The sequence below is a fragment of the Eptesicus fuscus genome, chromosome 1 (genome assembly GCF_027574615.1).
Source record: "Eptesicus fuscus isolate TK198812 chromosome 1, DD_ASM_mEF_20220401, whole genome shotgun sequence".
Lineage (NCBI taxonomy): Eukaryota > Metazoa > Chordata > Mammalia > Chiroptera > Vespertilionidae > Eptesicus > Eptesicus fuscus.
The window spans coordinates 136,405,815-136,418,287 of record NC_072473.1 but is presented as its reverse complement, the minus strand read 5'-3'; the positions used below and the strand labels follow the sequence as shown (position 1 = coordinate 136,418,287).

Below are 12,473 nucleotides of genomic sequence, written 5' to 3'. Positions count from 1 at the left end.
GTGGGGCCAGCCTGGGCAAGGGGCCTGGGGTGGTTTGCAGGCCAGCCATACCCCCATCAGGGTGGGGGTCTCACTGGGGGCGGTGCTGGCCTAGGTGAGGGGCTGGGGCAGTATGCAGGCTGGCCACACCCCCTTCAGGTTGGGGGTCCCTGCTGGGAGGTGTGTCTGGCCTGAGTGAGGGGCTGAGGGCTGTTTTCAGGCTGGCCATGCCCCCTCAGAGTGAGGGTCCTCGCTGGGGGGTGTGGCCAGCCTGGGCGAGGGGCTGAGGGCCATTTGGGGGTGGTTTGCAGGCTGGTCAAGCTCCTGGCTTTGTCCAGAAGGATGTCCGGAAGGTCTCCCAGTCTAATTAGCATATTATTCTTTTATTAGTATAGATTAGAAGAGTGGTGCATTCGTGCACCGGTGGGGTCCCTCGACCTGGCCTGTGGGGATCGGGCGGAAACCGGCTCAGTACATGGATTCGTCCAGGGCATGTCTGGCCTGTCTCACCCAATCCTGATCGGGGCTGATCAGGGCCATCTCGTCCAGTCCTAATTGGGGCTGGGGAGAGACTGTGGGAGGGTTCCAGGGCATTTCCAGCCTGTCTCGCTCAGTCCCAATTGGTCGGACCCCAGCAGCAAGCTAACCTACTGGTCAGAGTGTCTGCCACCTGGTGGTCAGTGCGTGTCATAGCAACTGGTTGAACAATAGAACTTAGCACATTAGGCTTTTATTATATAGGATTATTCTGCATTAGTTTCTGGTATATAACATAGTTATTAGACAATCGTATACTTTGCAAAATGCCCCCCCCCCAATATTTCAAGTACTCTCATACTTAATGAACTTGTAGTCTAGAAGGGAATATAAAATATATGATATAGTGGAATGAGAAATCACATCTGAGTGTTGAGAATCAGGAAATGTTTCACTAAGGAGGTACCAGGAAGGATGAGTAGAATTCCGAGGCAGAGATGAAGGTGGACAAGGAATAAATTAAGCCCAGTGCTAACAGAAGCAAGGCTGCTTGTATTGAAGGGTTATCATGTGCTGGGAACATATGCTTTTACACATGTCAAGTTAATCTCATGACAACAAAAGAAGTAAGTATTATATCTCCACTTCACAAATGAATAAATTCAAGTTCAGTGACCCTTTTGGAGCCAAGTGTCAATCTCAGGTCTGTCTTTCCACTGAGTTTGACTGTGAAGAGCTCAGTTTGATCAAATTAGGGGTTGACATACTTTACCTGTAAAGGTCTATAAAGTAAATGTTTTAGGCTTTGTGGCCATACAGTCTCTGTCCTAACTAATCAAACTCTGCCACCACAGTGTGAAAGTAGACATAAACAACAAATTAAAGTAATGGACATGACTGAGCTCCAATAAAACTACAAAAAAAAAACAACAGATGGCTGGCTAGATTTGGCTCATGTGCTATACTTTGTAGACTTGTGACCTCAATTATGGTTATAAGAAAAAGATAACTGAGAGATGAAGCTAGAAAAGCAAGTGGGAGTCTATGGGAAAATTTACAGTTAGTTAAAAAAATATTAAAGGACCCACTCAAGGCACTGGAGCAGATAGGAACTAAACTGCACCTGAGGAAGATTAATGTATAAAGTGCTAAGAAGAAAGATTGGAAGGCAGATAATGGAGGTTTGAAAAATAGAGAATAGGTCATTTAAGCTCATGGCCTTGCCTTATACTTGACTGAGAAATTAGAACTCATCAGACCAGATCAGCTTTATCTTCTCACCAACAAATGTACACATTTACCTATATTTTCCTGTTAAAATGTAGGATGTCTTTCTTCTTACCAAATCAAAGACTGCTCTGAATGTCAGCCCCTCCTGTCTTCTCAAGAGCTCTGCACCTTTGGTTATACCCTCTCTCTCATGTGCTCCCAATCTCTCTGGCACTACTGGCTTATGCACATCTATGTAAATAAAAGCCAATTGACCGGAACACAGAAACAACCAGAAGGACCAGTTGCTATGACGTGCACTGTGGCCAGCCAACGGGACTGATTGGGGAGTGGCCCCTCGCCTTGACTGGCCCTGGCCTAATTGGAGGCAGGGCCAGCTGGTCAGCCTCCTGCGGCCCCTCTCCCGATCAGCCCCCCCAACTCCCATCAGCCCTGGGGCCAGAACCAACCTCCCATGGCCCCTCCCCCTGGCCAGTCCCGCCCCCAATTTCCCCCCCCCAACCCCCATCAGTGGTGGGGTCAGATGGCCAACCTCATGCAGCCCCTTCCTCAGGCCAGCCCCGCCCCCAATTGGCCCTACCCCAGATCAGCCAATTACCCGCGGCCCCTCCCCCCAGCCAGCCCTGCCCCCAATTGGCTCCCCACCCCGATTGGGGGTGGGGCCGGCTGGCCCACAGCCCTCGGCCCCTACCCCCAGCTGGCCCAGCCGATCAGTCCCCATTGGGGGGGCTGGCCAGACCCCACCCATGCACAAACTCGTGCACTGGGCCTCTAGTTAGCATATAAAGATGCTCTAATATTTCCCACTGACCTCACATTTCCCTCTAGCTGCCAGTTGATTCCTCTGCTCCTCTTCATGACCAAAATATGCAAAAGAATTTATCCACACCCCCTATCTATACTTCACTTCTTCATTTCCCACTCACACCTCAACTCTTAACACTGGATTTTGCTCTGATCTTCCCCTAGTTTAATCTCTTGATGTTAAATCCATGAGATCATCTAATCTTCATGATGTTAAATCCATGGGCTATTCCCTTGTGCGCTTTTTTCTTGGCCCTTGCACATTACTTTGAATTCACGACCCTACTCTATTCTAATTTCCCTCCTCCTACCCAACTGGCTGAGCAGGCTGAGGAAGGCTTCTTTGCTAGCTATTCCTCCTCAACCCTTCTTCTAAATGTTAGATATCCTCAGGGCTAAATTCTGGGCTCTCTTCTCTTCCTATTCCACTCTCTGAGTGATTTCACCAGCTTTCATGGGTTGTAAATACCATCTCTAAGTTGGTGGTTTCCAAATTTAGATCTCTAGTCCAGACATTTCTTCTGAATTTTAGGCTTTTTCAACTGCCTGCTTGATATTTTTGCTGGGATGTCTCAGAGGTATCTCAAGCTCAATTTTATTCCCCCCCCCCTCAAATTTGTCAACCAAGTTCAGGGTTGTCTAGGAATCATCCTTGATTCTTCCCTTTCCTTCACATCTATATGTAATCCATTAACAAGTTTAGCAAGTTCAGTTGGTGTATATCAAAAATGTACTTCCAATCTGCCCCCTTCTCTTCATCTCCACTGCAAACACTTGGTCCACACATGATTATCTCTTACAAAAAGCTCCTATGTATTATTACCTCCAGTCTGGGCCTCCCTACAACACACACAGAGGCAAGTCATCATCTTACAATTAAGTTGGATTGGAGCACCTGACACTACTGTTTAAAATACTCTAATGACTTTAAATTGAACTTAAAAAATGGCTACCATCAATAAATCAACAAACGACAAGTGCAGGCGAGGATGTGGAGAAAAGGGAACCCTAGTACACTGCTGGTGGGGATACAGACTGGTACACCCACTATAGAAAACAATTTCAAAAATTAAAAATGTAACTGCCATTTGACCAGTGATCCCAATTCTGTAAATATATCCTAATAATCCCAAAACACCAATCAGAAAGAATATACACATCCCCATGGTCATAGCAGCACAATTTATTAATAGCTAAGATCTGGAAACAGCCCAAGTGCCCATCAATAGATGAGTGGATAAAAAAGCTGTGGTACATTTATACCATGGAACACGATGCAGCTGTAAAAAAGAAGGATCTCTTATCCTTTGAGACCATGGAGGGTCATGGATATTAATATGTTAAGCGAAATAAGCCAGGCAGAGAAAGAGAAATGCCAAATGATCTCATTTATATGTAAAATCTAGTGAACAAAGTAAATGATGAACTAAATAGATTCAGAGGCATTGAAACATGGAACAGACTGATGAATCTTGGAGGGAAGGGAGGGAGGAAGGACAAGAAGAGATTAACCAAAGAACTTATATTCATACTAGTGGCCTGGTGCATGGATTCATGCACATTGAAAGGAAATTAATTAGAAGAAATATTTTAATGTGGCTATTCGCCCTTTATAATAGAAGTGTCAACCAAATTCATGATTGACAATGACAGATTGAAACACATGTGTGCGATTGGCACCAGAGTTTTTATATGTATCGTGCATGCGCAAGTCAATGTTCATTTTTAAACTAGAGGCCCAGTGCATGGATTCATGCACCGGTGGGGTCCTTCAGCCTGGCCTGTGGGGAATGGGCCGAAACTGGCTCTCCAACATCCCCTGAGGGGTCCTGGATTGCGAGAGGGTGCAGGCTAGGCCGAGGGACCCCACTGGTGCATGACCGGGGCCAGGGAGGGACCGTGAGAGGGCTCTAGGGTGTATCCAGCCTGTCTTGTCCAGTCCTGATCAGGGCCGATTGTGGCTGGCTGGCTGGGGAGGGACTGCCAGAGTTTGGCCAGCCAGGGAGGAGCTGTGGGAGGGTTCTAGGGAGAGTCTGGCCCGTCTCTCCCAGTCCCAATTGGCCAGACCGCAGCAGCAAGCTAACCTACCGGTCGGAGTGTCTGTCCCCTGGTGGTCAGTGCACGTCATAGCGACTGCTTGAATGGTTGGACACCTAGCATATTAGGCTTTTATTATATAGGACTGCTAGTGCCCCTGGTGCACATGGAAAGGAAATTAATTGGAAGGTGGCCAGTGGGGTAGGACTGGGCGAGATGGGCCGGACACACCCTGGAGCCAACCTCCCGTGGTCCCTCCCCGACCACCTGCACCTGGGGCAGCACCGGGGCTTGAAGGGCATCTGCAGAGTGAGCGGGGTCCCTCCGGCCAGTGGGGTCCCTTGCCCTGGCCTGCGGGAATCGGGCCAAAACCGGCTCTTATGCATCCCCCAAGGGGTCCTAGATTGCAAGATGGAGGTTCTCAGGTGATGCACCTGAGAATCAGGCTCCCTTCTCTCTGGTTCTGGGGTGTGTCACCCGAGAACCACCACTGCCAAGTCACCACAGCTCGGCAGCTCCTGCGTTGAGCATCTGCCCCCTGGTGGTCAGTGTGTCCCATAGCTACTGGTCGGAGCATCTGCCTCCTGTTGGTCATTGCGTGTCATAGCTACCAGTCAGACAGTCGCTTAACCTTTTATATATATAGATATGCATAGCCCAGGGACAGACAATAGTGTGGTGAAGGCTTGGGGAGGGAGGCAGGAGTGGGGTGGATGCGGGTCAATGGGGATAAAAGGGCAGGATATCTATAATACTTTCAACAATAAAGATAAATTTAACAACATGGACACAAGGCATTTAATAAACTTTTTTCCTTTGGATCCCCCCCCCCAAAAAAACAAACAAATAAAAAACCCAGTCAAGTAAAATTGGCTTGTCATGGCCTATAAAACCATGAATAATTTGTCACTGTGTCTGTTTCCAAAATCATCTTGTCCTGCCTTTTAACCTCACTCTCTAGCCCCAATGGTTGTCTTTCCTTTTCTTAAAACGGCCTCCAAATATTTATGTGTTATTTTCTTTGCCTGGAATACATATACTCTCTCTCTTTTTGTGACTATCTTTATTATCCTCTATGTTTTAGCTTAATTGTCATCTTCTCAACAAGGTCTTCCAAGATCACCTTTCCTCTATGATAAACACTGAAGTCTGCAAATAAACTAAGAAAAAGTCACATAATATGTTGGATACAACTTTCAAAATACTTTTCACTAAGACAGCTTTAGCACAGTCACAAAGAGATAAGGATGTTTTGTTTTTTTTTATCTAGCTACAAATTCTCTATATCTTAACATTCAAATCTTGAGATGGGAAACAATTTCTCAAAACCATAAACTTCTCTTTTCCTTGTACATACTGTTGTCAGAATCTACTTTTCCTATGTACAGGACTGAAGAGTGCCAGTGATTTTTTTTTTTTAATTTCAAAAGCAAACATCCAAAAATTGTGGGTGAAATGCAGGAAACCAGATCATTATCAAGGTCCTAGTTATAGATAGTATCTCATTATCATGGCCCACAATTCTTACCTGAATTCCTGATCTTTTATTACCTCAACTTTTTGTCTAGGTCCCTGATCCCTAAAATACTAAAAATTATCTCTGCTATAGTCCTTAATTCCAAATGCCCAGATTATCTTCTTCATTAGAATCCTACTAATTACTCTGATCTCCTGGTCTTGGCTTCTTGTCCTGCCTCTATCATCCAAGCACATGCCCTGAAGTAACATATATATACTTGTAAGATACACAAATATCTGTAAACAAAATTATTTAGAAGATGTATGTAATAGCTAAAGAGCTGGGATTACAATTTAAAACATAAAAGCTATATTTAACAGGTAGTGAGGTGGAGGTATCCTATCTAATAAAATAATAATATGCAAATCAACCATCACTCCGCTACACCCACAAGCCACGCCCACCAGCCAATCAGGAGCGAATATGCAAATAAACCCAACCAAGATGACTACGGCCACAGAAAGAAGGAGGGAGGCTTGGGTTTCCCCAGCAATGGAGGAAGCCAAGCTTTCCGCACACCCTGGACAGCCCAGGCCTCCACTTAAGGCTACAAAGTTTCAATTATAGAAGATACACAAACCCCAACAGAAATGGCTGCTGCCACAGAGCGAGCAGAAGGCTTGGCTCTGCTCCAAGCTACAAAGTTTCAATTGTAGAAGATAAATAAACCCCAGATACCAGGGCCTCTGCTTGGGTCGCCAGGCGGCGTGGCCGGCCTGCAAACCACCACAGGCCCCATGCCCCAAGGGAACCCCCACCCTAATCCGGGACACCCTTCAGGGCAAACCAGCCGGCCCCCACCCATGCACCTGGCCTCTATCCCCCTATCTAATAAAAGAGTAATATGCAGATTGACCATCACTCCAACACACAAGATGGCTGCCCCCATGTGGTCAAAGATGGCTGCCCGCATGTGGACACAAGATGGCCACCACAAGATGGCCAGCAGGGGAGGGCAGTTGGGGGTGACCAGGCCTGCAGGGAAGGGCAGTTGGGAGGGACCCAGGCCTGCAGGGGAGGGCAGTTAGGGGCAAACAGGCAGGCAGGGGAGCAGTTAGGCATCAATCAGGCTGGCAGGGGAGTGGTTAGGGGGTGATCAGGCTGGCAGGCAGAAGCGGTTAGGGGAAATCAGGAAGGAAGGCAGGCGAGCAGTTGGGAGCCAGCAGTCCTGGATTGTGAGAGGGATGTCCCAGATTGGAGAGGGTGCAGGCTGGGCTGAGGGACACCCCCCCATGCACAAATTTCATGCACCGGGCCTCTAGTTAATAATAATCATGAATATATTTACTAAGGGGTTTATAGAGGTGCTAGGCTAAATGCTAAGTATTTTATACGCCTTACTTAACTGTCACAATCACTCTCTAAAATAGGTATTATTAAACTCAAAGATAGGGAAATTAAGGCTTATAAATCAGTCTTATAGTTAATAAATATCAGAGCTGTCATCAGGCCACAGATCAATTTAACTTCATACACCAGGCTCTTAATCACTATGCTATACTACCTAAATGCAGAACTTCACACAGGTCCAGAAGACCTGCATTTAAACCCATTCACTTCATTTATAAACTGATCTTGGACAAGTCACTCAATCTCTTCAAGCCTTTCTTTTTTCATCTATAAAAATAAAGAATATAACTCCTATCTAATTCACAGACTTGCTTCAGGGTTTAAAGGAGACAATGTAAGCTAAAGTACTATGCATGCCAAACATCGCTTGCTATTTGTAAGAACATTCTAGGATTTGAGTTCAAATGAGTGATGTCAGTCTTTAGGAATAAAAAATTTTAATTGAAGAAAACATTTTAAGGTAAACATGAAAACAACAGGAATAAAAGCTACATTTTTTTCTCAGAGTAGACAGAGTATCAAATATTACCTGGTTCCATGGGCTTCATGGAGTCCTCCTTTTCAGTCATTTTCCCTGACAGATTATTTGTAAATATGCAGAAAGGAACTAAACTTGGGGAAAAACAAACAGGTGACCCAAGAGTCCCTTTAATTGGAGGTAGTATTTGCGTCATTTGAAGAGAATCTGGGGATTTCGCCTTAAAAAAAAAAGGTTAAATAAATTTAGATGTTTTATACATTTAAAACAGACATCAAATACCCTGTGGTTGCTAAAAATACGTAAGAGAGAGAATTCAAAATTGGCCAACATCCCACACCATTCATTTGATATAATCCCCAAGGGCTCAAAAATGTTTTGTTTTGTTGTCTCTGTATCAAAGTTGCTCTAAATTGACAATTTGCAAGCCTCTTTTTCACATGATGGGGAAAGATACTATTGTTTGCTCTGCTTTCCTTGAGAAACAAAAAATTACTCATGATACATAAATAACAACTACAAAATGCTTATGGGATATATCTCAATCTTTCCATAGATACTTTTCCATAGTAAAAAGTCAAACTAAACCTTTTACCTTAAAAGAAATGCATTTTGCAACTTAAACTAATTTTTTAAAAAAGGAATGTCTCACCTGGCCAGTGTGGGTCAGTGATTGAGCATAGACCTATGAACCAGGAGGTCATTGTTCGATTCCCAGTCAGGGTACATGCTAGGGTTTTGGATTCGATCCCAAGTAGGGGGCATGCAGGAGGCAGCCGATTAATGATTCTCATTCACCATTGATGTTTTTATCTCTCTCTCCCTATGAAATCAATAAAAATATATTAAAACTTTTTTAGTATCATTGAAATAGTTTTAAAGCCCAGAATAAGACTCTTTAAATGTAACTGAAAAAATATCCCCTTTCTCAAACTGAAGTCCTTATTTCTTTGTTTTCCATATTTCATTGTTTATAGCATATAACCTTCCACTGCTCATGAGGTATAACTAAAAGATAAAAGCAAAGTAAAAGTCAATTCACATGCAGTTGAGAAAAGAACTCTCAGCATTCAATCTGAGGTGATATTAGCAAGGTTATTCAGAATAATTTGAATTTTCTAATTTGTATGTTTAACAGTTTAAATGAGTTCCCTTTAAAAGCTTATAAGCCCTCAATTCTAATAATTTTATTTAGTAAATGTTTCTGGCAAGTCCCTTCATAGATTTAAAAAGAAAATGGATCTTTTTCTTCCAGTTTTATTTGTAGTAATAGACAATACTATTATATAGATTAGGCCACAATCGTACCCTCTCTCTTCGACGCACACGTGCTGATAAACTTCTATGCAGTATGTTTCCTGAGGTCAGGTCGCTGATGGACCGAGAAGCTGCTGCAGGTCTGCGAGAATCACAAATTTCCCTAAGTGCAATTTTTTCTATAACAGGTCGTGGAGTGGCAAACACTACCATGTGACATCCACCACAGGCAACCTGCAGCATAAATTGACAGATAACTTGACACTGGCTTCAAACACAAGTAGGTTTTTAACAGTTTTTAGTGACAAAACATTTACTTAGTGGTAGAATTTCTATGCTGAATGACTCTCTCTGGACATACACACACACACACACACACACACACACACACACACACACACACACATTGTAATATACAGTTGATCCTTGAACAACACAGGTTTGAACTACACAGGTCCACTTATATGTTTATTTTTTTAAATGGACAGTTGGCTCTCCATATCCCTGGGTTTCACATCTGTGGATTCAACCAACTGTGAATTGAAAACAGTATTTCCGATCCACAGCTGGGAATCCACAGATGCAGAGGGCCGACTATGCATTGTTCTAGCCATCTATATATATAAAAGCCTAAGTGACCATTACGATCAAGCGACCAGAATGACCAGTCACTATGACTAGAAGTGACCATCAGGGGGCAGATGCTCAATGCAAAAGCTGCCTCCTGGTGGTCAGTGCGCTCCCACAGCCAACCTCCCACAGCCCCTCCCTTCTGCGGGCCAACCTCCTGTGGTCCCTCCCCCCAAGCCCCAATTGGGGGGGTGGAGGGCTGGCTGGCCAACCTCTGCGGTCCCTCCTCCTGGCTGGCCGGCCCCCTGCTAGGCCTTGATTGCTGGCCAGGCCAAGGGACCCCACACTTGCAATTAGAACACGTTCTTAATTGGCAAAAGTATTAGAAACAACAGATACAAAATGACTGCTGGAGATAAAACTAGAATTCATGCACCAAGCCTCTAGTTTTATATAAAGGACTCGAGCTTTTGTGGATTTTGGTATCTGTGGCAGGTTCTGGAACCAATCTCCTGCAGATATAAAGGGATGATTGTAGTTAAGTTTTTGGAAAGTCAAAAGTTATACATGGATGTTTTAAAAAAATATATTTTGTTGACTTCAGAGAGGAAGGAAAAGGGAGAGAGAGATAGAAACATCAATGATTAGAAATAATCATGAATTGGCTGCCTCCTACACGCCCCCTACTGGGGATCGAGCCCACAACCCAGGCATGTGCCCTTGACTGGAATCGAACCTGGGACCCTTCAGTCTGTAGACCAACGCTCTATCCACTGAGCCAAACCAGCTAGGGCTGGATTTTCAACTTTGCAGGGTCAGTACCCCTAATCCCTGAGTTGTTCAAGCCATCAAATGCATATTCTTTAAACACTATGATTGAAAATTAGAACAAATTTAACACACTATTTTACATACTTTCAATTTGATATAGTATAGAGAAAAAACTATATTTGATAGTACAGAGAAAAAACTAAATGTAATGTTACAATTCTTACAAGTTAGAAAATGTTATTTTAATCTGAGAGCAACATGTTAATTACTTGAAAAAATTACTCAAAAATTCAACTTGGAAAAAGATGATCCAAGAATAAATCAGTCTCTTGGGCTAATTATGTCTCCAAGCCTTTTGTTATTATTGCTAATCCTCACCTGAGGATATTTTTTTCCATTGATTTTTAGAGAGAGTGGAAGGGAGGCAGGGAGAAAGGCATGGGGGGGTGGAATTAGAGATAGATGATAGATAGATAAACATTGATGTGAGAGAGACAAATTGGTTGGTCAGATTCCTCCTGCACGTGCTTAGACTAGGGCTGGGGATTGAGCCTGCAACCTAGTTACGTGACCTTGAATGGGAATTGTACCCAAGGACCTTAGGTGTTCAGGCAAGTGCACTAACCACTTAGCAACACCGGCCAGGACCAAGCCTTTTTCTTTGCATGAATATTTTTTAAAGTCCTTAGAGCAAAATGCAAGAATTTAAAATGATGGAACAATGAAAAATAAAATCAACAAAGTATTTTTAGAAATAAATAATTTTCAATAAAGTGTTTTAAAAACCATGTGTAGTATTTGTAACATACAGATTTTTATCAACTTTATAGTGTACATGGTGGCATAAGAATAGCATATTCCAAACCTTTCCTTTATTTTCAAAGTTAAAATTTATATATTTTACATAGCATTTTAAAAAAATGATCTTCCCTATAAGACTATAAGCTCAGTAAATGAGGATTTGATTATTTTCTTTATCACTGTATGTTTTTTATTCCTTATACTCAGTCAATATCTTATTTAGAGCAGGGGTTCATTAAATGGGTCAAATCAAATAATGGAAATGTTCCATAGCATGAGGTACTGAGTTTTTGGAGAACAAATTTCAAGTGATATAATCATCACCAAAGAAACAGAATTTTCAAGTCTGTAGTTCTTAATTGGCAAAAGTATTAGAAACAACAGATACAAAATGACTGCTGGGGATAACACTGAAACAGTACCTTCTTATCCAAATAACATTTGGTCAACAAAACATACTTTCAAAACTTCATTAATTATCAGATTTTTCTCTTACGGAGAATTTGAAAGTCTTAGTAATATCTAATTCAACAAATATTTATAGATGACTATTGTAAGGTACTCTGCTGGGTGCTATAGCAGTCATAAAGCTGTCAGGCATGGCACGATCCTGGTTTTAAAGAAACGTATGAAATTAGAATACAAGAGTCAAGATTAAGGCAAAAAGGAAGGTGTTAAAGGAGGAAAATTAGGAAAGGGACAAAGTTTCAGAATGACATGATGTCTGACATTTGGCTTTTAGGAAACAAGTATATATATTAGATATAGCCATGATATTCTTTCGTATAAAGTACTTATTTTCTATAAAATACTGAAAGATTCAAATAAAGGAATATGAAAATATAAACAGGGAAATGCAATACTCTTACCAAATAAACTTTAAATCTCAAAAAATTAGGGCACAAATTAGGAACAAACTGATTGGTAAAATTCTCCATTCCAAGTCCTAATTTCCCATATCGACCATCTCCAAAAGTATACATACGGCCTATATCTAAAATGCAAAGAAGAGAGAATTATTTAAGTGTTACTTATATAACTTTATTTGTAAATAAGCTAATATATTAATTTGCATTGCAATTCTAACGCCCCCCCCCCCCCGCCCCACACACATTCTGCATTGACTTTTCCTTGATGCATTGTTTCCATACTCTCTATGGTCTCTGTGGTCTTGCACATAACATTAGGTAATAGATACTC

General features: G+C 42.5%; 1 protein-coding gene across 2 annotated transcripts in view; it reads right to left on the bottom strand.

The window, feature by feature from the left end:
• RPGR (retinitis pigmentosa GTPase regulator) overlaps positions 1–12,473 on the bottom strand; it is a 56,891-nt gene that overhangs the window by 24,504 nt on the left and 19,914 nt on the right. For both annotated transcript variants that reach the window (XM_028127728.2, XM_054714503.1), the window contains exons 9-11: positions 12,143–12,267; positions 9,183–9,365; positions 7,926–8,094 (exon numbers count right to left, since the gene is read on the bottom strand). In XM_028127728.2, the coding sequence (XP_027983529.2) occupies positions 7,926–8,094; positions 9,183–9,365; positions 12,143–12,267 (477 nt within the window). The remainder of the gene's footprint in view (positions 1–7,925; positions 8,095–9,182; positions 9,366–12,142; positions 12,268–12,473) is intronic.